At 37.6% G+C, this 27,579-nt stretch overlaps 1 protein-coding gene across 1 annotated transcript in view; it reads left to right on the top strand.

Annotated features, from left to right (window-relative positions):
• The window catches only part of CLIC4 (chloride intracellular channel 4), a 70,543-nt gene that overhangs the window by 11,211 nt on the left and 31,753 nt on the right, over nt 1–27,579 (top strand). Inside the window, exon 2 of the mRNA XM_038531560.1 lies at nt 26,010–26,119. Coding sequence (XP_038387488.1) covers nt 26,010–26,119 — 110 coding nt within the window. The remainder of the gene's footprint in view (nt 1–26,009; nt 26,120–27,579) is intronic.

Here is a 27,579-nt window from a genome sequence, read left to right as displayed (position 1 = left end):
AAATTTTTTTTTTATTTATTCATGAGACACACACAGAGAGAGAGAGAGAGAGAGAGAGAGAGAGAGGCAGAGACATAGGCAGAGGGAGAAGCAGGCTCCATGCAAGGAGCCGGACGTGGGACTTGATCCTGGGTCTCCAGGATCACGCCCTGGGCTGAAGGCAGTGCTAAACCGCAGAGCCACCTGGGCTGCACCAAAGGTTTTAGTTATTTATTCATGAGAGACACAGAGAGAGGCAGAGACATAGGCAGAGAGAGAAGCAGACTCCCCGTGGTGAGCCTGATGCAGGACTTGATTCCAGAACCCTGGGATCACGACTTGAGCCAAAGGCAGATGCTCAACCACTGAGCCACCCAGGTGTCCCAGGGGTGCTAGTTTTGATATAATAAGATGTTTGGATAGCTCTGCAGAGAATAACATATAGGGAGGCATGGTCAGAAGTAGGGAGACCAATTAGGTGTCTGTTTAGTCGTTCAGGCAAAAGATAGTGGCTTGGGCTCAGGAGAGAAGAAGTCTGATTTTGGGTGTATTTTTAAGATGGAGATAACAGGATTTCCTGATGTGGAATATGAGAGGAAGAGGAGTCAAAGATGATTCTGAGATTTTCATTCTGAAGAAATTATAGAATGATGAAGTTGCTTTAATTGAGAAGGGGAAGGCTGTGCAGAGCTAGTTCTGACCGAGAGGAGATCAGGATTTTAGTTTTTGACATGTTGCATTTGAGTATGTTAAGACCTCATGTAATCTGTAGTCTAGTGAGACAGGCACATATTAAATATACACATAAAGACAGTATATAATTACATTAAGGACAAGGGTAGGGCATCTTGAGAAGGAGTGACAGGAAATCCATATAAATGGAAGCTGAGTGGGGCATTCTCTGAGAAATGACATGTAGGATGGATAGTGATTAGGAGAAGAATGAGGAAAAGAGGATTCCAGGCTAGAGGAATTGACATATGGAAAGGCTGGAAATATTCAACAAATTCTTCTTATTTTAAATATTTTATTTATTTATTCATGAGAGACCGAGAAAGAGAGGCAGAGACATAGGCAGAGGGAGAAGCAGGCTCCTTGTGGGGAGCCTGATGTGGGACTAGATCCCAGTACCCTGGGATCATGATCTGAGCCAAAGGCAGATGCTCAACCACTGAGCAACTAAGGCACCCTCAATATTTTTGTTAGAGAATACAACTGGAATAGAACAAAACTGAGGTGCAGAGTTGAAGTATAGATGGGTCACATCATGGAGGTCTTTGTAGGTCATGTGAATTTTATCCCTAGGAAAAAGGAACAGTTCTCAAAATGGTATAAGCAAGGGAGTGCAGTGGTTTGATGTGCATTTTAAGATGAGTAGTGTGGCTACTCTGAAAAAGGAATTGAAAAGGAGAGAGAGGTAAGGGTGGAAATAAGGCAAACTATACGGAGCCCATTGTAGTTGAGAAAGAGATGATGGCTTGGATTAGGGTGGTGATGGGGAGAAGAGAATGGATTTGAAATAAATGTCGAAGGTGGAGTCTAGGAACATATTGAAAGAGTTGTGAGTTTCAATCAGAATCACTGGTTGGTAGCAGTGCCTTTTATTGAGATGTAGGAGGAGCAGACAATATTCAGGTTTTCACTTGAGTTTGATGACTGAGATGTCAAGTGGAGACATTTAGTAGAAAGTTGGATAAAGAAGATCTGAAGTTCAGAAGTCGAGATGGGGTGGAGAAGTTTGGGCCTTGATACATATATGTGATATTTATGTGGAATTGAAAGCGTCTGAGATCATGCAGTGGGTGAATGAGGGGTAGTGGGGAGAATGCCCAGGACCAAGTTCTAAGGAACTCTCAACACTTAAAAGGTTTGCACATTAGAGGAGAAGCTGGAGGAGAGGAGAGAGGAGGACTGTAAGAGTGAAGTGCCAACAAAGCCAGGAGAGGCTTTTAAGGAGGGAGTGGCCCTTTGTGTCAAGTAAGATGAATGTCTATTTGATTTATCAGCTTGGAAGTCATTGGTAGCACTGTAGCAGCTTTGGTGAGGTCCTGGTAGGGAGGCCAGAATGGAGGAGGGAGGTGGGAGAGGGAGTAGAAGCAAGAGGAGAGGCAATGTGTAAAGCCTGCACTAACAAAAAACTTGGTGTAAAAGGGACAGGTTCGTAGCCAGAAGGAGATACATTTTAAGGGGAGGCATTTTTAAGAATTATGAGCTGAAAAAGGTATACCATCAGGTTAGAGGGGAAAATCTTTCCCAAGGGAGTCATCATAATTCACTGAGATGCCTTTTCCACTTCGAGGAAAGTCTGTTTTGTGTGTATTTAGAATAGATGCACTTACTACCATTGATTGATTTTTCTTTTGCATTCCCCAGATGCATGAGATAGAGCGAATACACGGAAGAGTAATTTATACTTAGTTGAAACAACATAAACATTTATGGGGTGCTTTCTATGTGCCAGGTACTGTGTCAACTGTATTACTTGTATTAACTCAGTAAAATGTTTGCTTAAGGAATATACAGAAGCTTTTCCCCCCTTGCACAAGGTTGATTTCCAGGGCAGGCAGGTGGGAAAAGAAGAGATAAAATGTATCCTTGGGGAAAAGCAAACGCTTATTAAATTCACGGAAACCTTTGTACAAGAAGCCAGAGAAATAGAATCTGATGCAAATCGCTGGGCTCAGTTCATATTTAGTGCTTGTTATTTTACGTGGAAATGAAGATTTACTTTTTTTTTTTTCTTGCACAATAGAAAAGAGCAAAGGGAAAGTTCACGATTGTGTCCTGTCCCTGAATGTGTGACTTGACAGCCAGTGAGATGAGAGTTGCAGTCACTGTCTTGATGACTCAGCAGGGGTTCCTGTGCTAGATCATGGTGCTGCCTTGGTATTGCTTGTCAAGGTTCTTTCTATGCTTGGTAAGATTTGAGATCCCAAAGTCAAAGCCAGGGAATGATTGTTGACTTGAAGTATCATTCGTGTTCCCTTTGTAGGCACTAAGTAGTCTATTTCAGAGTTGAAGATGGTTATGATTAATATTTCAAGTAGGCAATTGAGTTGTCATTTGGAAGACCGGATCATTGTGTTACACTGTTGTCATACTGTAGTGGTTGAGAGTGTGGTCTTTGGAGCCATAGAGACTATTTCAATCTGGTACTACCTCTTGCTAGCTGCCTTAAGGTCACCACTAGGGTAATGGGTATCTACTTCTTGGGCTTTTGTAAAGATTAAAAGAGTGCAAAACAAAACAAAAAACAACTTAAAATCTGGCATATAGTAAGCATTGTTTGCTTATTATTCCATGGGCTTCTGGAATGCTGAGTTAAGACTGTGTTGGCTCATGGCTAGTTTGTGTGTTCAATACATTGTGGTTTCAATCTCCAGGATGTTACTAAGAATCCTCTACCAGGCTGCCACTGCAAACAAATGGATAGGGAATTTACCATTCTTTATCAGAAGAGCATATTTAGTGTTAAAAAGACACATCCAAGATTAGACTCGAATTTATTCCTGAATTAAGTGAACCGTGATTCTGTTGACACTTTCAAGATAACTAAAGGACATTCAGATTGGACTCTGCCATCTTAGACTCTGCCTCAGCAGCTCTTTCTGAGCTAGTAGCTAAAGCTTAAGAGTCTATTATTAGTAAGAGTGGTTTTCTTCTTTCTTGCTTTCTTTTTTTTTTTTTTTTTTGTGAGCGCATAAAAGAATAATCTGTGGCTTATAGGATCTAGTGGTTCTGTGGAAGTACTTTTGAATTACGGATTTGGCAATAATAGCTCCTTGAGCTACTACTATATTTCACTATTCCTTGATTTTTGTGTTATTCGCTTATAAAGTTGAGCTGGTCATATATTAACTGACATTTATCTAATGCTTTCCTTACAGGAAATACAGGCATATTCAGGAGAGTTTAGGTTCTTTCTACGAAATTGAGTTAGTGTAGATTGACAGGTTTTATGCTTAGTAATTTTTAAGGGGTAAGTGCAGAGAGAGTTGAAGTCTAATTCTTAATTTATTTTTAGACCCTAAGATTGTTCTTGTTTTGGGTCTTTTTGTTTTGTTTTTTAAATATTTTTTAAAAAAGATTTTTAATTATTCATGAGAGACACGGAGAGAGGCAGAGACAGGCAGAAAGAGAAGCAGGCTCCATGGAGGGAGCCCGATGTGGAACTCGATCCTGGGACTCCAGGATCATGTCCTGGGCCGAAGGTGAATGCTCAACCGCTGAGCCACCCAGGCATCCCATTTTTTAAAGACTTTATTTATTTATTCATGAGAGACACACAGAGAAGGAGGCAGAGACATAGAGGGAGAAGCAGGCTCCCTGTGGGGAGAGCCCTATGCAGGACTCCATCCCAGGAATCCTGGGATCATGACCTGAGTCAAAGGCAGATGCTCAACCACTAAGCCACCCAGGCGCCCTGTTTTTCGTTTTTTGTTTTTTGGTTTAATTTTCACTTTATACCACAATGGGATGATGATAAAACTTCAGCATGGCTAAATTGATAGGTGATGTAAGGATAGTAAACTGATTTTATAGTACTCCCATTTTATGATAATGTCTTAAGCTTCTGGAAACTACTTAATTTATTCCTATATAAGATAGAAAACACTGGTACATGAAAATGACGAGTGTTTTTTTTTTTTTTTCTTTTAAAGTCAGAATAAAAGTTATAAGAGATGGCATTGTGAGTTTACTCTCTCTGCTCCAGGCACAGTGTGCCAAGCCCTCTATTTACATGTTAGGTAATTTAATCCTCCTATAAGCTCAGAAATAAGGTACTATGGATACTATTTTACACGTGAGGCTTAGAGAGGTCATTGCTTGTGTGTGGTGAGGGGGCTGGTAAGTAAGCAGAACTGGGATTTGTACCAAGGTCTTTGTTATTCAGTGCCTGACTTTTAACCACTAAGAGCTTTTTTATTGTTTATATTCTTTTTCTCTATTTGAAACTTGAATGTTTACCTAACATAGTTTTGTTTTCACTCTTTGCTGTCTGTATTCAGTCACCCTGAAAAAATAAAAAATAAAAAATGCTGAGAATGTTTAAGGGTATTCCTAAAACATACTGTCAGGCAGTCCAGATGGTTTGTTAAATGAGTTTGGTTGCTTTCAGTTTTCTTTGATTTGAAAGGAAACTGTAAAATTTCCACTGCCTCACCTCTGTGCATTTTGGGGGCCTGGTTAATTAGTATTTTGTAAAGTTCTTTAAAGGGTTTATTTATAAACTTGTTAAGGAACTTGACTGGAACATCACATATTTGATTTTAGGATTGTTTTACATTTTAGAAGTGTCAGAGTAGTCCAAGTTTAACAGAAATCACATACCAAATTGTTAATATTTTTCTTGGTGTTCTTTTTTTTTTTTTTAACCTCTCGCTTTAGAGAGCCTACACTAATCTTTGCATCGTTGATAGGAAAAAAAAAGCAAGGAAGTTTCTTTTTGTGGAGAGAGGAAATGGCTGTTAGTTCAGGACTTTATCCATATTAGGTATAAACTAAATATAGAAGTGTAATCCAGGAGTGAAGTCACATCCATAAAGTTTCTTAAGCAGAGCTAATGAGATCAGCCAGTGCTTTTGGATCTGGGGGGTATTTTTGTTTGTTTCATTTCATTTTGGGGTTTTTTGTTTTGTTTTGTTTTTAACTTTTGGCTCACTTAAAAGGCTACCAAACTGTTTAGTCCTATGATCTGTCTTCCTTTGTCCTTTGGAGAAAAACCAAACCATTTGCAAGGAATCTTTCTTTAAAACAAACATACGCGCAAAAATTCTGCTTTCTGTATAAATAGTTGCTTATGCCCTTTTTGAGGGAGGTTGTATGATTTCTTTAGTTTCTTGACCCTGTTGTCACTTTCCTGTCTCCAGTTCTTCTCTCTTTATCTTTAGTTGGTTTTATCCTTAAGTTTTTTTCACATGCATTTTTATTGGGAGACTAGACTCTTGTTGTCTTTTGTAAGATTAGTATTTTCTTGGTTTATTCAGTTTTTAACCATTAAGTCAGATCTCAGTGTGGTCAAGTGGTAATAAGAATCTTTGGATTGGTTGGTCATAGATATTGTAGAAGAGAACGAAGGAATAAATTTGTTTCTGGCCAAAGCACACATTGTTCTCAAATAAGGACTCTTAAAAGGCCCCAAAAACATTCTTACTGACAATAACTGTTTTCAGCTTCTGTGCTCCTTCTCAGAGCTCTTTGCGAGCATGTCAGAGCTTTCAGGCACTTAGGAACGTGCTAGGTTTGTGAAGAGAAGAACGACATACCTTTATGGCATATTTTATCCTAAATATTTTGGAGTACACCAAACTTTGTAAAAAAGTTTAACTTAGAATGTAATTTCAAGGGTTTTAGTTCATGAAAACAAATGTCCTCCAAGGTGTTAGCTCCTTCTCTGACCTTGCTGCTCCCTCAGCAGAGTGAATCCTGTGCACTCTGGAGCACTATGTGCACTTGCCTACTCTCTGCCACACTCACCTGAATCATTTCTCATCATATCTTTGTTTCAGGCCAGAGTGTGAATTCCAGGAGATCAGGGATCAGGGGCTATTTTTATCATCTTTTATATTTTCCACCCAACACAATCTCATTGTATAGAAGAAAAAAGCTCATTAGTTCAGTAAGTGTCTATTGGAATTTTGGGGCAAATTGGTATGTGTATTCTGGGGACAGATGCACGTAAGAGTTTTAAGCCTGTTTTTGGTGTTGGTTCTGTATTGCCTCATAGTAAAATACCAGAGATAAAAATAGTGTTTAATTATTGAACTTGAGACCTGTAATTTTGGTTTTATGTCTAGTGCTCCCTAGATAGCCATTGATCTAAACTTAATAATAGATGGGTTTAGAGGTCTAGAATCTTCAAATTACAGAACTGGAAGACCAGGTTCAAATTGTTGTTCTCATCTGTGAAGTGGGTGTGTTTCTTAAAACTAATGTCCAATCTAGTCCGGATTTATTGTATGTACCAAAGTAGCTTTAGTCTTGGGTATCCAGGTCCAGACAGAAAATTGAGACTTGTAATTTCAGTCAGATCTAGACAATTACAGTCTCATAATTAGATGCAGTTTATTAGAAAACAAATATAAATGGAAGTAATAAAAATTCTCTTGATAATGAGGGCAATTTGTCAGGAAAATGAAGAATATTTCAAGAGTGAATTCTTTAATGAGAAATATGTTTATTTTTAAAGATTTATTTATTTGAGAGAGCAAGAGAGAGAGCATGAGTGGGTGAGGGGCAGAGTGGGAGAGAGAAGCAGACTCCCCTCCCGGAGCCCAAGACAGACTCAATCCCAGGACTCTAGGATCATGACCTGAGCCGAGGGCAGATGTTTAACTGACTTAGCCACTCAGGTGCCCCTAGAGTATGTTTTATTTTTCCAAATTATCTGCCTGAAAGATAAAGGGAAGATTTTATTTGTTGTGTTTAAACAAGACAGATACAGAACTATTTATTCTAGGTTAGAACTTGCCTTTATCATATTTAAGGCACCTGTGCATTGAAATGGCAAAAATATTTCAGTAATAAATATGCTATCTTGTACTTTCAGATGTTTGAAATTTATTATAGGCCAGCTAAGAAGATAGACCAGAGGGATGTCTGGGTGGTTTAGTCAGGTAAGCATCTGCCTTCGGCTCAAGTGATGATCTCAGCGTCCTGGGATCAAGCCTCACATTGGACTGCCTGTTCAGTGGAGAGTCTGCTTCTCCCTCTCATTTTACTGTTCTTCCTGCTTGTGTTCTCTTTCTCTGTCAATTTTTAAAAAATATTTTATTATTTATTCGTGACGGACACACAGAGAGAGGCAGAGGGAGAACCAGGCTCCTCGTAGGGAGCCTGATGTGGGACTTGATCCCAGAACCCCGGGATCCCAGGACCCCTTTGACATAAGCCAAAGGCAGACGCTTAACCACTGAGCTACCCAGGCATCCCTGTGTGTCAGATTAATAAATAAAATCTTAAAAAAAAAAAAAAAGACAAGCATTCTAAATGTTAACTTTTGATAGCTAAAGTACATTGTGGAGTATATTATTTAAAAAATATTTTGTAATATATTTGAATGAAATTTTTTTTTTAAATTTATTTTTTATTTTATTTTATTTATTTATGATAGGCACACAGTGAGAGAGAGAGAGAGAGAGGCAGAGACATAGGCAGAGGGAGAGGCAGGCTCCATGCACCGGGAGCCTGACGTGGGATTCGATCCTGGGTCTCCAGGATCGCGCCCTGGGCCAAAGGCAGGTGCTAAACCGCTGCGCCACCCAGAGATCCCTTGAATGAAAAATTTAAACATAGATAATCCAGAATAAGATACCAGAGAAAGATTCATTCTTTTGTGTGTTTATTGACTGCTAATATTTTATGTTAAAATTAGCATTTTTGATTGCAATTTTTCATTATTATTAATCCACTGTTCTTAGTTATTTACAGGTCCAAAATTTAGCTATTAAACAGAACTGTAATGTGTGTCTTTATAGCCAGTTTTCTGTGCGTAATCATATCATGTAATTCTGTTTTTAAAGTTGCTCACGTATCTTGTTTATCCTCTGAATTCTTTATTTTTATTTTGCTTACTTAAAGTGTAATCTCTTAAAAAAGAACTTCCTGGATAATTTAGATTTTTTATAAAAGGGGAAATTGGATTTTTGACTCTACTGCTGAACTCTTAGTGGAATTTCTAGGTCTGGGAACTTGTTGATAAAGAGAAATACCTTTCATCCACTAAATCAGGTAGCTGCCATAAACACAGATGGGGGAGGAAATTTTCTTTCACTCCCAGGTCTCTTTCTGAATCTAGTTTATACTACAACATGTATATTTTTTAACTGCCCTTAGGAAAACCGGCTGCTGTTTTGACTTCCATAAGAATTTCACCCCCTGCCATCCCAGCAGGTTTGTCTTCGACTGATGAAGGAAGATTCTGGAAGTTAGTGAATTTATCTTTGGTTAGAAGATGTAAAAGAGTGAGTCTTAGACAATGAAAAAATTGGAGATACGTTTTTTTCGTATGTGACCAAAGTGTAAATAACAGTAAAGGGCACATACTTTTTTTAGTAATGTAATTAAGATTTATTTATTTAGATTGATTTGTTTACTTTTTGATTTGTTTACTTTTTAAAAAGATTTTATTTATTTGAGAGAGAGAGAGAGAAAGGGTGTGAAATGGGGGGAGGAGGGAAAAGGAAAGGGAGAAGGAGGAGAGAAGCAGACTCCCTGCTCAGTGATGGCTAGTGGAAGTCAAGAACTTGAGATCATGACCTGAGCCAGAACCAAGAGTCAGAGGCTTAACGAACTGAGCCACCCAGGCACTCCTAATCATGCGTTAATTTGGGCATATATTATTAGTTTTCTATATTCCAGACATTCACTCATTTAAATTCCAGATATTCAAATTCTACATATTTTTATTTAGCATTTAAAAAATGTTGCTCCATGTTTTCTGCCATCTATTATTTCTGATGGAAATTCAGCTGTCATTCCTATCATTTTTCCTTTGTATGCAGTGTGTTGTGGGTTTTTTTCCCCAGCTATTTTAAATTCTTTCTTCATTTCTTCTTCTTTTTTTTTTTTTGGTTTGTTGCTCTTTAGCTTTTAATCATGTATCTGGGTGTGACTTTATATTAATCCTACTTGATGTTCATGAAACTTCTTGAATCTGTAAATTTGTCTTTATTTGGGAAGTTTGGTCATTATTTCTTGTAAATTTTTATTTTATTTATTTATTTATTTATTTATTTATTTATTTATTTATTTATTTATTTATTTATTTATATTTATGATAGTCACACACACACACAGAGAGAGAGAGAGAGAGAGAGGCCGAGACACAGGCAGAGGGAGAAGCAGGCTCCATGCACTGGGAGCCCGACGTGGGATTCGATCCCGGGTCTCCAGGATCGTGCCCTGGGCCAAAGGCAGGCGCCAAACCGCTGCGCCACCCAGGGATCCCCTATTTCTTGTAAATTTTTATGCTTCATTCTTTCTCTTCCTCTCCTTCTGAGACTTTAACTAAAATATAAACCTTTCAATATTTTCCCATGGGTCTTCGAAACCCTGTTGATTTTTTTCACATTAAAAAAAAATTCTTCTGATTAATTTTTTGGCTTTGTCTTCACATTCATAGACCCTTCATTCTTTTCTCTATTCTACTGTTAAGCTAAGCCCAAATAATGATTTTTAAAAATTTTCAGATAGTGTGTTTTTAGTTCTCAAATTTCTATTTTCAGTCTTTCTCTGCTGGCATTTTTTTATCTTTCTTTATCATGAGCCTGTATTTCTTTCTTTCTAAAACCTTTTTTTTAAGGTGAGGGGCAGCAGGAGAGGAAAAGAAAAAAAAATTTTTTTAAAGGATTTTTATTTGAGAGAGAGAGCAAGCATGAACTGTGGGGGAGGGGCAGAGGAAGAAGCAGACTTCCTACTCAGCAGGGAGTCTGATGCAGGGCTCAATCCCAGGACCCTGGGATCATAACCTGAGCTGAAGGCATATGCTTAACCAACTAAGCCACCTGGGCATCTTGAGCATATATTTCTTTTCTGTTCTTGAGCATTGTTATATTAACTACTTGAAAATCCTTGCCTGCAAATGACAGTGTTTGGGTCAGTTTAGGGTGTGTTTCCTTGATTATTTTTTCTCTTGAGAGTGGGTTGCATCTTCCTGTTTCTTCCTGTGGGGGATAATTTTGAATTGGATTCTGGATATTGTGAATGACAAATTGTAGAAATTTTGGATTTTGTTCCTCTGAAGAGTATCGATTTTGCCTTTTTTTTTTTTTTTTAAGGTAATTAAGTCAGCTTAATTTTTTCAGAACTCAAACTGCAAAACTCTTTCCCCTGTGGTGGGTGACAACTCAGATTTCAGTGTAGTTCTTTTAGCTGTCCTGCTTGGAATCTGTACTGTGCATGTATATGTCAGGGACTAGCTAGATATTTGGGCAAAGTTTTATGCAGATTTTAGGGCTGCTGTTCTCTGGCTCTCTTTTTTATGGTCTTCTACCTTATTTTCTGTGGTGATGGTTGTTCTGAACACAGTTCTTCTATCCAGCAGAACTGTGAATTTACCATTGGGGTTTTAGCTGCTCTGCATGGCCCAAGATTAAAAGATAAAAATAGGGGAAACGTGTCCCTTCTTCCAAATGTGTCCCTTCTTCAAAATGTTATTAAAAGATAAAAATAGGGGAAACTTGTCCCTTCTTCCAAATGTCAGTTCCCCTCCAGCATCTTCCTACTTTTGTTTACTCTCTGGTGCTGTCAAGTGATTGCTTTGGTCTAGAAGTTATCATTGTTATGGGGGCAGAAGGTTGATCTATGGGAACTTCTGGCCATACCAAAAGCCTCAAATTGTTTGTTTATTTATTTAAATATTTTATTTATTTATTTATTTGAGAGGGAAAGAGATTGAGAGGGAGTGAGAGTATAAGAGCAGGGGGAGGGAGAAGCTGACTCCTTGCTGAGCAGGGAGCCTGGGGTCAAGACCTGAGCCAAGGGCAGATGCTTAACCAACTGAGCCACCCAGATGCTCCTGTTTATTTATTTATTTACTTAAAGGGTTTTAAAGTAAGTTCTACACCCAGCATGGGGCTTGAACTCACAACCCCAAGATCAAGAGTCATGTGTTCAACTGAGCCAGCCAAATGACCCTCAAATTATTTTTTTAAGGTTAACTTTATAATTATAGAATGTTTTTATTTATTTTATTTTTATTTTATTTTTTTGTAGAATGTTTTTAGATTTATAGGAAAAATGCAAAGATAGTACAGAGAGTTCTCAAACTGATTTTATTTTTTAATTTTTAAAAAAATTCAATTTGCCAACATAGTATATCGTTAGTTTCATTTAAAAAAATTTAATCAAACTGATTTTAAATGAAGTTTTCTTTTTAATATTTTATTTATTTATTTGAGAGAGACAGAGCATGCATGTGAATGCACAAGCGGGAGTTGGGGGTAGAGAGAGAGGGACAAGCAGGCTCCCTGCTGAATGTGGAGTCTGATGAGGAGCTCAGTCCCAGTACCCTGAGATCATGACCTGAGTGGAAGTCAGACACTTAACCAACTCAGCCACCTAAGTGCTCCTAAATGAACACATTTCTAAAATATATCAATGCTTCCTTGACTTCTTAGAATGCTGAATTTAAGTGCCCATTAATGTTCCGATGAATTCAGTAATGCCACAATGGCCTGGGGAACTGTTGAGGTATGGAAGACTAGTTTTGCCTTTCTGTTAAGTGGCCTCAGCTATTAGGCTTTTTGAATCTAGATTTCTTTTGTGTGTGTGCATGCATGGATGCATGTGTGTGTTTGTGTGTGTTTTCTCTTTCTTCCTTTGCCAGCTTAGCTCTGTTGATGCAGCCCATTTCCTTAACTTTTTTGTTGTAGTTTGGTAAGCCAGATAAACTTGTTAAAATTTGTTTGGAATAAGAATAAATAATTTCTGAGAACTTGAATGTTGAGTTGATGAGACTAGGTACATGACCTTTAGTACATGGTCTTGGTGTTAACTGGTGTTGGTTGTACAGAGGCTTGTTCTCCAGGCGTGTGCTGACCAATATGAGCCACTAGGCATATGTGACTGTTGGGTGCTCGAAATGTGTTTAGTTTGAATTGAGATGTACTATAAAATCTATACCAGATTTCAAAGATTTAGTGCAAAGAATATTATTGTTATATCAATTATGTGTTGAAATTATATTTTAGATATGTAGAATTAAATATTTAAATTAATTTCACCTGTTTCTTTTTTTTTACCTTTTTAAAAAATATGGCTACTAGAAAATTTGAAATAAAAGTTGTAGATTATATTATATTGATTGTAGTTTAGGTAATTTCATTTACTTGGTAGTAATGTCCATATGAATGGGATGGTGGTTGTACTGTAAAATCATGAGATTAAGCAGCTAAGATTCCAGCATCTCTCTTTAACCTTGGTTTGGTGTAGGAAATTGTAAAAGTGCTTAATAGCATGAACCTCAGACAGCAAACTTCAGTTCTTCTACTACTTAGTTACTTGAGTTACTTTCCTCTGAAATATGAAGAAAGCAGTATCTCACTTCATATGGTTATTGTATTAACATATATAAAACATTTTCATAATAGTGCATATCAAGTGAGATACAAACTACTGAATTAAACAGTAGCTGTTAACTTGTTTCTAGGCTACTTTGGTGACATTTTCATTTGTTCTATTTGATTCCTATACAGGGAGTAGAATCAAGGTTGATCCAGATAGGAAAAAGGATTCTGCTTTTGGTTACCTTTTTTTTTTCTTTTTTGTCATTCAGTATTTTAAATTATATATGGTATGTAATTTGCTCTGAAGAAGTAATAGACTTTATTCCTTCTATCTTAGGATTTTGGTGGGTGAATGTAAATTAAACATTTCAACAGAAATTGTTTTTGTTATAGTTCTGCTGTGCTGAAGTGGAAAGTCTGGTCATTGTATACCTGACACTGTTTTAATAAACGATTCTAGCTGAGGCATTTCAGATTTGATTTGAGTATAGATTAGAGCCTTTGTTTTCATTTTCAGTATGTGCTTCAAATATGTAACAGAACAAAAAGTACTCAATAGAATCTTTTTCAATTGTCATTCATTCCCTACTTTATTTAGGCTAGTCATTTTGAGTGATTACTTTGAATTCAGCATTTTTTCAAGCAAAATGAAGCATTCTAAATAAGTTCTGTCATCTTTAAGCAGTTTAGTATCTTGGCAGTGGTTAGGGACAGGAATAAGATTGTCATGTGTAAACATTTTGAACATTTTCTTTTATAATTTTCTTAAATCCTTCCCTCACAAAAGAAGGAAAAACAAAATAGTACAGAGAGGTATAAAGTTAATACAACTGTCTCCACCTCCCCTAAAGTGTGTCATGTGATCATCAATGTCAATTTTGGTTTGTGGCCTTTCACACTTAAGAAATATTTTTAAACCAAGATGATGTATGGTTATTTCTTGAAAGGATTTCTCTATTTTTCCAGCAAAGTATAGGCACACCCCCACCCTTATCTTGAGGCTTTCCTCTACACAGTTGCTCAAACCAGTAAACTTGGAGTTATTTGATTACTTTCTTTCCTTTACTTCCCACGTATAAATCATCACAAGTCTTTAGGATTGTACCCTCTCAGTTCAATTTAATCCATGCATTTCTTTCTAACTCCATTGCCTTGAATCTAAGCCACATTCCAAGTCTCCTAGTGTACATTCTTCACCAGCTTTATGTCCCCAGCCTGTTCTCCATATGGTAGCAAGTATTATTTATTGTCTTAAAATGGAAGTTGGATTTTTGCCCTAATATGCCCCTACCCTTCAGTGGTATTCCATTACCCCATTCTCTAGCATTTCCCCCAAGCTCCATGAAGTCAGGAAATTGTTCTCTACTTAGCACATACTTTGTTACTGAGCACTTACCAGATGCTAGGCAGTGTTTTAAGAATTGTCATATTAACTCCTTTAATCTCCTAACTATGAAGTAGGTAATCCTCATTTTATGTATAAGGAAACAGAGTCCCCATGAGGTTAAGTACCCGGTATCACATAGTAGGTTAAGTAGAATATCAAACCAGACACTCTGCTTCCAGAGTCCTTGTTAACCATTGTATTAAATGATCTCTTTTTGCACAGTAGGCACTTGGTAAACATTTCAAATAAGCAAATAAATATTCTCTCTGTAAACAGAAAATTCAAACTCCTGAATATGGTCTAGAAGATCTTTCATGATCTAGCCCCTGCCAACACCACTCTCCTACTTCCACTGGGTCTTGCACGGCTAGCTCCTTCTCATTCTGTAGGCCTAGGAGATCTTTTCTGATCATCTTATTTAAAGTAGGTGCTCCTTATCCTTACTCTTAGTACTCTGTTTCCCTTTTGGCACTTATTGCAGTATACAGTTTTTAACTTGATACCTTGTTTATTTCACAGAAATCTAAATTTCAGGAGGCCTCAGGTCTTATCTGACTCACTCACAGTTGTTTACTCAGTGTCCCCTCCCAGGGCTTGGGAGATAATGTGTCCTCAGTAAGGGTGTGTTGCATGTCCAATAAACACACCTGGGGCCTGGACAAGAAGGTGTTCTTTCTGTGAGCTGTCCTGAGAATGAGGAAAAAAGCCTATAGTTTGAACATAAATGACAAATGCTACCCAGCACTCTGAAATTCCAGAGCAAAGTTTAAATTACAGCCTATAGAATATAGAATTAATTGTAAACAAACCAGAGCCCTGGAATGGCTACTATATCTCCTTTAGCTTATATTGAGAACTTTTTCTTTCCTTACCATATAATGTTTTTGTTCTTCCTGCTGCTCATAATTGGAGATAAATGGTGAGAATGTTTGGAATACTTAAGGTTGTGAAAAACAGAAAACTACCTCAAATTGCTTTAACCACTAAGGAAACATATAATGAAAGAAGTATATAGTAGAGGACGGCCCCATGTGTAGTATGTCAAGGTCTGGCTCCCTTCTTTGTGATTTTCTTGGCTCTGTTGTTTTTTGGTGGTGTTTGCAGTCTCTGGCTTCTGTCAGGTTGGCCACAGCAGCCACAGGTTTCACATTCAAGGGTTTCCTCTTCTGGTGTCTTGGTCTTAAGAGCAGGAAAGTTTTCTCAGGAGACTCTTGTCAACTAGAATTGGATCTAATCCCCAGGTCTTGCCACTAATCACTGGCAAGAGGAATGGACCTATCATGACTGGCTTAGAATTAGTCAGGATTTACTTCTAATTTGGGGGATTGGGTCCATCATCTTGGGGGAAGGATGAACAGATGCCTGATCAAAAATTGAAATTCTGTCAGCAATAAAAAGTGGGAGAGTGGGTGTTGGGCAGGCAATTCTTGGAGTTTGTGGCTTCTGTGGTTTGTTAGCTCTATCCCAAGTTCACCTGGAAAACTAAATTTTTGAGAAGCTTTAATAAGAAAGATTTAACATAGTGTTTCCCCCGCCCCCCATACTGATAACCTGAAGCACATTCTTTGTAACTTAGAGGCTTTTGTTTTTAGCAATCAGTAGAAAGCTAATAAATAATAAGGCATCTGCAGTAGATGAGGTCCTATGGGAAGACAAAAAAAAGTGTACACCATCTCAGTGAAGTTATAGTTTAGCCCAGGAGATACATTAAAGGGATATGAATAGTAAAGTAATAATACATAGTGACAATTTAAGAGATCACAGGGCAACTCAATATTAATTGTTAAATAAGGGGCACAGGCTTGCTATTCCTTGACATTTGTAAGAGATGCAGAAGCTTGAGCCCCACCTCAGAGCTACTAAATCAGAAGCTGCATCTTAACAGGATCTTCTGATGATTTCTGTTGACATCTGAGTCTGAGAAGCCAGAGTAGAAGTTGAGAGGACATGTAACTAATTTGGGCTAGAGTGATCTAGAAAGGTTTCTAAGAGATAAGGTTTGCGTTTCATGTAAAGGACAGGTATGGCAGTGGAAGATACTGTGATTTTGAGTCACAAAAGTGTCCAGGTTCATGTGGCCTTGTACCAGACAAATGGGAAGGGATAAAGGAATCGTGGTATAGCGTCCTCAAGAACATGGATTGGGAAGGCATATAGGGAAAGGAGAATAGAGAACTTTTGCACAGACTTCAGTTTTAAAGACTATTGCACATATTTACAGGCTTCTTTTTATTTTAAATTAACTTATTAGCTCTTTTAGGTAATTAAATCATAATTTGGTCATTTACTAACGGAAATAGAACTAGCCTGAGAAATTATTGGAAAATGAATTCTGTTTCCCATTTGACAGGTTTAATTATCCATAGTTGTGAGTGGAAGAAGCTTTAAAAAGAGAACTGTATCACAAAATCATGACATTTAGCTAAAACTGGGCTAAATTCTGTATTTCAGTGATTTCCTCCAAGAACCTTCAAGTATCTTTGAGTCTTTATGACTTTAGTAATAACTATAAATTTTAGGTTATTTTATATGGTTAAGCATGATAAACTTTGTTTATACTTTCAGTTGCCTCATTTTTTGATATTTGAAAGTAAAATACAACAAAAACATATTTTTCGATAGTTTTGAATGATTCCTCAATTTGGTGATTTAGTCTGAAGCAAGAGAACATCAAGTCTCCTGTTTAAAAGCTGAATTCACAACTCAAGGGAGTAGCCATGGCAAGCCCATAAAACTGAAACTCACAAAATCATGATTTACTGGGGGATGTTTATGACACTTTTGATAAAATGTTAAAGTATGGTTTCAAATTGTTGGGAAGCATTTTTTTTTTTTTTTAAGATTTTATTTCTAAAGAATCTCTATACCCTTTGTTGGGCTCTCACAACCCTGAGATCAGGAGTCACATGCTTCACTGACTGAGCCATCCAGGAGTCCCATAGCAGAATGTATTTTGAGTTACACTGTATCCTGTAATGATTTTCATTTTTAGTGTGTTTTCACATTCTTAAATTCCTGAGATTCAACTTTGTAGACCAAGGTAGGAACCATGTCTTTTCTTACTCATCACTAGATCTCCAGTATTTAGTGTAGGTCCTCACATGGTTGATGGATGATTAAGAAATAAACATTTTTAATTTAAAAAGATTGATTTTTATGTGTCCTTGGAGATAATATATAGATGGCACAGTAAAAGTGAGTAATAGTTAGAAACTTTCACAGAAGTGAAAACTAAATGAATAATTTAAAAACCACTAAATTGGAAATAATTTCACACTTTCAAATTGCAGGTATAAGAACAGTACAAAGACCATCCTTTACCTGGTTTACCTATTAACTTGCTACCCTATTTGTAGCATAGGTTCTCCTTCTTTTAAGGTTGCATACAGTGTATTCCCTAAGAGTAGGAATATATATCTTGTATCACAACATTATAGTTACCAGCTTCTGTAAAGCAGTTTCCAACCTCCCACCCCCCATCCCAGACCCCCCTTTCTAGAAAGGAAAACTAAAAGGCAAAGAGGTTAAGTGACTTATCCACTTATAAATTTATAAAGCTTCTAAGTGGAAAACCTAGCCTGTTTTTCAGGTTAGGTATTGATTCATGTCCCTAACATCACAGAAAAATCTTTTCTTCTTTTTTTTCTTTTTCTCCTGACAAGTCAAATCACTTAGTAATATAATATAGTAATTACAATTTGTAATTGTTCTTCTAAACCAGATATAACCATCCCACAGCATAAAGAAGTTGATCTCTAGAGGACTCTGTGTCACCATAATATCCTTAACATTATATTTGGCCCTGTAAGACAAGCCCTTAGAAACATCATTATTACATTGTTTTGCTTTTGCTTCTTAGTTTGTGTAAATAAGAATATTCTTGAATTTGAGTGTTTAGGTTTTTTGTTTTTTTAGATTTTATTTATTTGAGAGAGAGAGTGCACACAAGTTGAGGGGTCAGGGAAGAGAAGGAGAGAAGCAAACTTCCCATTGGGCACAGAGTCCGATGTGGGACTCCATCCCACAACCCTCAGATCATGACCTGAGCCGAAACCAAGAGTAGGTTGCTTAACCAACTGAGCCACCCAGGCGCCCCTGAGTGTCTAGATTTTAAAGAGCTTTTAGGTTGGCTTGGCTTAAGTCTTGATATTTCTTGCTTTGAGGACAGATAGAGTAGTATTCCTTTAAAGTAGGAGGCTGTTATTTACCAAAGCTGCATCTAACAAATGGTGATCAGGTTGCTGGTCTACAAAGAGCAGAGTCCAAAAGGCATCACGAGGAATTCAAAGTCTAACTGTGGAGTAAACTTCTTTCCAGTCATTATTTTTTGGCATGTTTTTCCTCTGTGTCAGTGTTTACTAAAATATAGTCTGCCCACCGTATGCATCAGAATTAGAATTGCTTGAAATGGCTTGTTAAAAATTGCAGATTCCTGGACCCCACCAAAGATATACTGAATCCAAATGTCTGGAGACAAGGCTTGGTAACCTGCATTTTATTTATTTAATTTTTTTAAAAAGATTTATTTATTTGAGAGAGAGAGTGTGTGTCCACGTGTGAGCAGGGGGAGAAGTAGGGGAAGAGGGAAAGAGAATCCCAAGTGGACTCCCCACTGAGCATGGAGCCTGACGTGGGGCTTGATCCCATGATGCAGGAGATCATGACCTGAGCTGAAACCAAGAATGGCACCCTCAACCAACTAGGCCAGGCAGCCAGCAATCTGCATTTTATTAGGGCATGGGAACAACCTTGGATGCTACCATTTTCTTGATTGGTATCACCAAGTCCTGAGGTATACTCTCCAGGTTAGGACCTGTGCAATTTAGGGAAGAACAGATTCGTGTGAAATTACATGAGGATACCCAACTACCAAGGTTAGATGAAACTCTGGGCTAGGCTGTTTGAGTTCCACATAAAACATTTATCTTTCTGAAAATGAACTCTCTACTCTCCCCAAACAAACTCTTCAGCTATATTCATCTAGTTAATCCTTATATTTTCTGATTTGGCAGATGGTGGTAGTTAACTAAGCCCCACTTACGTAACGCCATCACTTCCTGGCTGTGTGACTTTGAAAAAGCGACTTCTCTGGGCCAGTTTTCCTCTTGTACAAAAAGGAAACAATAACATGACCTACCTTGGTATATTGTCAAGGGGAACTGAAGGAGTTAACACATCCAAGGGCTTAGACCAGCACAATGGTCTAAAACCAGGGGGGACAGGAGGGAGTTGTTCATTGTAAGCCTTCAAGCTTTTTGATATTTGTACTGTGCACATGAATCTTTATTTTCAGGAAAAATAAAGTAACTAGGGATTCTTTTTTTTTTTTTTAAAACTAGGGATTCTAATGGCTAAGTGCTGAAGAGCCCGTTGTTAGGTCTTGAGTCCGTGAAATATCTTTAAGGTCAAATAACGTTTACCTAAACTCTTACCATGTGCCAGGAACTGTTTGTGTCCTAACTAATTTGACCCCCTAATAACATGGTAGAGGAAGTCAAGTTTTACAGATGTTAAGTAACTTTCTAAAGATTACACGTCTAATAAGTAGTGAGGTCAGCCTTCAAATCCAGATTCTAAACCTTATTGTTTCCTCGATTCTTTGCAGACTCCGTAGAAGGATGATAGCTTATTAAACTTTAGAACTCTAAATCTGGTTCTAGCATGTACTTAGGAAAAACTCTGAAAAAGTGAATAATAGAAACCAGGTGACTTTGCCCATTTATCATGTTGTTTTGAGACTTCTATGTTAATCTCAGTCAAAGCAAGTCATTTTGTGTATCCAGATAGCTAAGTTAGATAGAATCCACCCTAAAGGTAAATGAAGCCTAATAATTCTTAAATTTATTCTTTTGGCATCCTGTTTTATGTATTCCCTAGAAAATGTGTCAGGGAAAATAATTTAATCATCAGAAGCACATTTTTGCCTTCATTTCTCAGGTTTGTCTTTCTTACCCTAGTCACCATCACCCCCACTCCTGTCCCTTAAACACAAAGAAATAGAGAGGAATGAAGTTCAAGCTCACCTTCTTGGGTGTTTTAAAATGACTATTCTAACAACTGATTAAACTAGGTTTTCTAAGTGAGCCATTCCTTAACCTTGAATTAGTAAAACATTAAAATGTTTATGGCATCAACCACTGACCCCTATTTAGCAATGTAGGAGTTAATCTTCCAGTTTCTGATTAAATACTGGTATTAAGCAATTTGGGAATTACAACAGAGGCCTGGAGGGAGGAGGGTGAGGAATAGTGTGTACGAGGAACCCCAGAAAGCAAGTTAAACAAACTACCCCTGTTATAAGAACAAAACTTAAATGAATGCTAAGACTCATCCTTTATCTGGAAATTGGTGGTTATATCTGTGTCAGTGAGATTATTCAAGTTTTTGCTTTATTTGGGCTTCCTAATATATTTTTTAAAGATTTTATTTTATTTATTCATGAGAGACACAAACAGGCAGAGACATAGGCAGAGGGAGAAAGAGACTCCTTGTAGGGAGCCTGATGCAGGACTCCATCCCAGACCTTGGGATCACACCCTGAGCTGAAGGCAGATGCTCAACTGCTGAGTCACCCAGGCATCTTGGGTTTTCTAATTTTTGAGAAAATATTATGGGCATGTATGTTTTTTGTATAATATGAATCATCATATTAAAACTATGTATTCCGAATTAAAATCTTGTCTAGTATGTGTATATTTATACTTGTAATTTGTGCCAGTATATCTAAAACAGCTTTATTGAGATAGGATTCATGAACCGTATAATGTGTACTTTTGAAGTGTTTTTTAGTATATTCAGAGTTGTGCAGCCATCACTACAGTCCAATTTTAGAACATTTTTAGCACTCCAGAAAAAAGAATCCCTGTATTTGTTAGTATTCATTCCCCACCCTTCTTTCCTTCCTGCCCTACAAAAGCCCTAGGTAGGTAACTACTAATCTTCCTTCTGTTTCAGTGGATTTGCCTATTTTGGACACTTTCCTATAAATAGAATCATATAATATGTGTTTTTTTGTGATGAACTCCTTTCATTTAGCATAATTTTTCAAAATTCATCCTACGTACAGCCTATATCAAAATACCTCATTGCTTTTTATTGTTGAATACTATTCCACTGTATGGATATACCACATTTTCTACATTTTAAATTTTGCTTTCTGAATTTAATACTTCTGAGAGACTTCCACTTCTGGGAAGGCAGAGTAGGTGAGTGTCTTTTTTTTTTTTTTTTTTGCCCTGATCTGTCCCAGACTCAGAGCTATAGGAGCTGGCAGCTGGAAGCACCAACAGATGCAGACAAGCTCTAATAGAGGTCTGTCTGCCCTCTCTAGCCAGAGGGCCAGGAGAGAGGCAGCCTAAGCTTAAGACAGAAGACTTTCAGACAACAGCTGCTTTACTTCAAACACCACGGAGAAAAACCATGACCGGACTGCCCATGCATGCACAAAGGCCACATGGGCAGCCCAGACTTCTACCCTCTGGCTGTGGTCGGTAATGAACAGATCGTTTAGTGGTTGGCCTTGGGTGGTCTCCAGTGGTTCGTAGTTGCAAACAGTGCTTCAGTATGCCTCCTTCTTACTTGTGTCTTTGGGCATCTATATAAATGTTTCTAGAAAATAAATTTATACCAATGAAATTGTTAGATGAATAGCATAAATGAAGCCTTCAAAAATAACTGTTAGATGGATGACATCAAAATATGGAAATATATAGGAAGTGTGATTTTTTTCAGTTTACTTTTCTCTGTGCAGAGTGGGCTATCATTTCTGTTCTGTCTTCCAGTTCAGTGATTCTTTCTTTCCCTGTCCCTTCCATTTGGCTGTTGAGCTCATCCTCTGAGCTCTTTTTTTGTTGCTGTTACTTAATTGTTTAGTTATAGAATTTCTTTCTGGTTCTTTACATCTTCTGTTTGTTTTCTGAGGCTGTATTTTCACTTGTTTCAAGCTGTTCATAATTGCTCATTGAAGCACCTTTATTATGGCTGCTTTAAAATCTTTGTCAGCAGATTCTAAAACCTCTGTCATACTGGTGTCAGACATTATTGATTGCCTTTTTTCATTCAGTTTGATGTGGTTCTTAGTATGACAAGTGATTTTTGATCAAAACCTGGACATTTTCATATTATGAGACTCTGGATCTTGTTTAAACTTTGTTTAAACTTCTCTAGCACTCCAGTAAGACTTCTCTGACTCTGCTCTGGAGGAGAGTGGGAGGGGAGAAGGGCATGACACTGCCTTGTTACAGACAGATAGAGAATGAATATCTACAGTGGCCTCCACCCATACCCCTGGACTGGCTCCTCATTCCTGCCAGGCAGGAGTGGGAGTTCCAGTTCCTTATGTAGTCTCCCCTGACTCCCAGGAGAGGTAGTCTCATTACTTCTGGTTGATGGTGAACGTCCTGACTGCTGTATACTGGGCCTTGTCTGACCCCACCTGAGTGGGGAGGAATAGGGCTTCATTTTTCTGGCTGGCGGGGTTGAAAGCCCTGGCTCCCTCTGGCCCTCTGGGACACCATTCTGGTGGGCACATTACAGCCGGTGGAGGGTTGATTACATTAAATTGAGAATAAAATAATGTAGATTATAAAAAAGTTATATATAGTGTGATCACATTTTTCAAAGAGAAAAGCAGTATGCACACAATAAAAATCTGGAAGAATAAGTAACTAGTGAATGGTTCAAAGGTAGGGGAACTCTGACTTTCTGCAGGGTTTCAGTTTTTGATTACTTTTAACATAATGAATGTACTGTTAGAAGCAGTAAAAAAAAAAGTAAAGTTCTTGTTTTTAGAAGTGTACTTAGATGCTATTCTTAGATATACCTATGTGTTGATATTTTTATTGCTATAATAAAAAATGGGGGTATAGAATAAAGGTATCCTGATTTTCAGAGTATAATGCTTTCTACCATAACATCCTCCTCAATTGTGCCAGTAAATTATGTTCAATGTAGTTCATATTGAAGAGCATGATTTTGATCCTTGAATCGAGTAGAATTTTATTGAAATGTTGAAATGCAATTTTATTATTACAACATGCATTAAAGGAGGAAGTTTTTGACTTATGACTTCTAGAAATCCAAATTTTTCCAGTTTCCCTGTATTTGATGAAAACATTATCTGGTTATTAGCTCCCAATCTTCTCATGCTATTAAAAGTTCAGAAAAACTTGTACTTGGCAATGTTTCTTATTTGAATTTTTATGAGTTTTGGGAGTAGTTAATTAAAATAGCAGTTTTTCAGATCTTTCTTGAAGGGTACACATACTTTTATTTGTGTGCATAAAAGAATAGTTTTATAAGGAGTAGGAGATGTGTAACAAGCTTCAGATATGTCTGAGAGAGTAGAGTACATTGGTAAAATGTGCTAGAAAATTGTAGAAAAAGGAGGTGATGGGAAAGGGGGAGTTTGCATCTTGACTAGGTCGTTATGCAGTGTCTATGTCCCAAGATTTCTCTGTCCATACTCTAGCATATGCTCTGCAGACCATTGTAGGAAATTGTGGTGTGGTATATTTTTGATCTGTAGCCAATCGCTGTTTATCTCCAGCTTTGCCTTTGTTTTAATAGCTTTCCAAGTGCCTACCTGTAACATCTTTACTACAAATTCTTTACCGATACAATTAACACTATGACAGGCATCTTTGGAAATTATGGTTCATTTTATAGATGAAACAAATGGAATAAGACAGATTGAGTCAGACTTGTTCTTTGTCTACCAGACTTTATTGCTTCTTCAGTAAGTCTGAAATTGGTATACATTTTCTTGTAGTTCTATTTCTGCTGCTAATACCGAGAGGGGAAAACAAAACAACAAGAATGATGATAAGATTTAACTATCTAAAGCTACAACCTTGTGTACATATACAAATCATCAAGCAGTATGGAAAGATAGTATTTTACCTTTTTATCATCTGTGATAAACTCGTATGGTACCGGTGTCCTGTAGGTGTTGGAATGGCCAGCATCTTCAAAAAAAGCAACTTTGAGTACCACTTTGTTACGTTGTATCATAGGATGACTTAGTGCTATGAAGAGACTTGTGCTTTATTTATTTTTTTAAAAAGATTTTATTTATTTATTCATGAGAGACACAGAGAGGCAGAGACAGAGGCAGAGGGAGAAGCAGACTCCCTGTGGGGCACCCAATTTGGGACTTGATCCCAGGACCCCTGGATCATGATGTGAGCCAAAGGCAGATGCTTAACCACTGAGCCACCCAGGCACCCCGGGACTTGTGCTTTAAAGGAGTATCATCCTGACTTTCCCATACCGGTGTCTCTCAGTGTGTTGTACAGACACTTTGCCTTGTGATCTCCTTCAGTGCCAGGGTGCCCCACCCAGGAATTCTCCTGAATCAGAATCTTTGGATTTAAGGCCCAGAAATCTTCATTTAAAATGTTTATTTAGATGATTCTTAATCATGTGAAAGTTTAAGAACTAGGCCTTCTTTTCAAAAAGTCAGGTTTTGTGCAAGTTGCAGTACTAGAAATGAATATGACTCACCCTGGTTACAATTCTGTGTATGTTTCGTTTCTGATAAAGAATGATTTAAAAAAAAAAAAAAAAGCCAAGTGCACTTGTGCAACTCTCTCCTGTCTGATTAGGGTAGGGTTCTGGGATCCTCCTTTTATGCCCATGTATTTTGTTAGTTGTATTACATTTAGTCAGGTAACTGCTTTTATTATTATTTTTTACTCCACCCTATTTCCCCAGTAGTTTAGGAATTAGTAACTTTACTAATGTAAGCATCTTACTGACGTGGCTTCTGAGTATTTTGAGAATTACTTTGGGATGATAAACAGAAACTTGAACCATGCATCTTTGAATGAGCTGTTGAAAGTTATTTCTGGCTTTTTCCACAGACTTTGTGGTGAAATGGGCTGTGTTGCTTCCTAGCAAAGTGTCAGAATGTTCTCTTCCAGCATACTGGCTTGCTTTCCCTGTTCCTGTTCCCTGCTTTCCTCATCCCTGCTTTGTAAGCTGGGAGCATACATGACAGAAGTAAAGATTTGTCCCCCTCTGATTTTTAGGAAAATTCTACTTCATCATTGAGCTCGGGGAAGTCGTCCACCGCTCCATTCATACTAAATAGGATTACAGATACCTTTTAAAAAGATATCTTATTATTTTCTTACTTCTTGAAGGAATGCGTGAAACAGGATATGGGATTTTCATAATGAACATTTTTTTAAATGGGTGGGGGTTGGTGATTATTTAACTCTGGAGAGAGACACACCTGCAAGTTTCCCTTTTTATGTTGCCTTTTAAAGAATACTGTCTCATAGAACAAGAAATGACTTCTATTTCATAAAATTAATTAAAAACAAAAAAATTCAGTGGAACTAGCCACATTTTTAAGAACCATACGTCACAAATGACTACTGGATTGGACAGTGGTAATAGAGATCATTTTTACCATTCCAGAAATTTCTCTAGGACAGTGCTGTAGTAGATTGGCCATTTTTAAGGAGAGGGGTAAATGAAAGAGCAGAATAAAAGACCCGAGTTTCCACCCTTATTTCCATAATGTAACTTTTCCTGTCTTCTTGAACCCTTGGTTATAAATCAAAAAAGGTCTATTGTTTAGAGTATCACTACTTTGGCCCAGTTTTTTAATGTTGATTTCTGTTTCCCAGGCTGGCAGTGATGGTGAAAGCATAGGAAACTGCCCCTTTTCGCAGAGGCTCTTCATGATTCTTTGGCTCAAAGGAGTTGTATTTAGTGTCACAACCGTGGACCTGAAGAGGTAAGAGTTTATGGTTTGAAATCAACTTAAATTGAGTATATGCTGTTTTCAGTTTGATCTTCTCCCTAGTCCTCGCTTTGTGTGCATATGTTCTCTAAAGGAAATGAATATATTTATTAAAGTTCAGCTTATTTGTGGATACATTTAACTTGTATAAGTATTCATAACTCACAATGTCAATAAATCGCATTTACTGGCTGTTCAGAATGTATTGTGTGTTTACCTTTAATTTCAAGAGCAGCATCGGAAGCTAAGTTTTAGTGTGGATGCAGGGAAATTTTTGACTTTCCAGTGTGAATGTGGAGCTATGAAGAACTTTCTCAGCAGACAACTTCTGGTTTATTTCATTTTATTTTATTTTTTATATTTTTTAAATTTATTTATTCATGAGAGACACAGACTGAGAGAGAGAGAGGCAGAGACACAGGCAGAGGGAGAAGCAGGCTCCATGCATGGAGCCTGATGTGGGACTTGATCCCGGGACTCCAGGATCACACCCTGGACCAAAGGCAGGCGCCAAACTGCTGAGCCACCCAGGGATCCCCCAACTTCTGGTTTAAAATGTGCTAAACACATGGTGTATATTATCTGGTTCCTTAAAGACAAAAGTGGGATTTTAGGAAAATGAATATCACTGTGGTCTGTTTCATTTATTCTACTTTTCAGGGAGTAGTAGGAATTTTCTATAACATGATTTTCACCTTATTTGGTTAAATATAAGAGCAGTTATCCGTCGCCCTGTGATTGTTCTTACTCATTGAAGAGTTCTTTCTTACCTTCTCTCCATAGACCAAAGTGGAGAGGGCTGAGAAGAGCTCTGATAAATAGTAAGCTCCTTTTACTCAGGAGCTTCTGTTCTTCCTTAGCAAACAGATTTGAGGTGAAGAACATTCATACTTCAGGAAAAGAGATTTAAATCAAGGGTTAAGAAAAGTTATACTAACAAGAAATCTAGGCTTGGGCAGTGGAAATGTATGCCTCTTGACACCAGTGCAACAATATGGTTTGTTGCTTATTTTTTAAGCATATCAGTCACGAACAGTGTCCAGGTAAAAATATGGGCAAGCTGTCACTTGATGGGTATGGAATCCATGCATGGTATACTTCTGGGTTGTCACCAAGTGAGCCTTATCTGGGAGTTGTCATCCCATTCTCAGTTGTTGGCTAGCATTCCCTGGACTTCTGTCCTTTCCTTAAACTTTATTGTTACTGCTAGTGAACTTATTTAAGATTTTGGAGACTTAAGATTTATTTATTGAAAATAAGCCATCCAGGAACCCCTTTCATTATGCATATGAATGCAGAGATAAGCCTCTGGGGATAGTGAGAGTTAAAACTACAGGTTCTTTCAAAGATTTGCCTACCTCATATAGGACAGAGCTGCTATAAGAATGAAATAATTCATGTAGTTACCCTTCTATTACTGTTTTTTTCCTACATGCATTCAAAAAGGAAGTTTC

Source organism: Canis lupus, chromosome 2 (genome assembly GCF_011100685.1).
Source record: "Canis lupus familiaris isolate Mischka breed German Shepherd chromosome 2, alternate assembly UU_Cfam_GSD_1.0, whole genome shotgun sequence".
Classification (NCBI taxonomy): Eukaryota; Metazoa; Chordata; class Mammalia; order Carnivora; family Canidae; genus Canis; species Canis lupus.
Note: the sequence above shows the minus strand (reverse complement) of the source record. Positions and strands in the feature narration are given on the sequence as shown.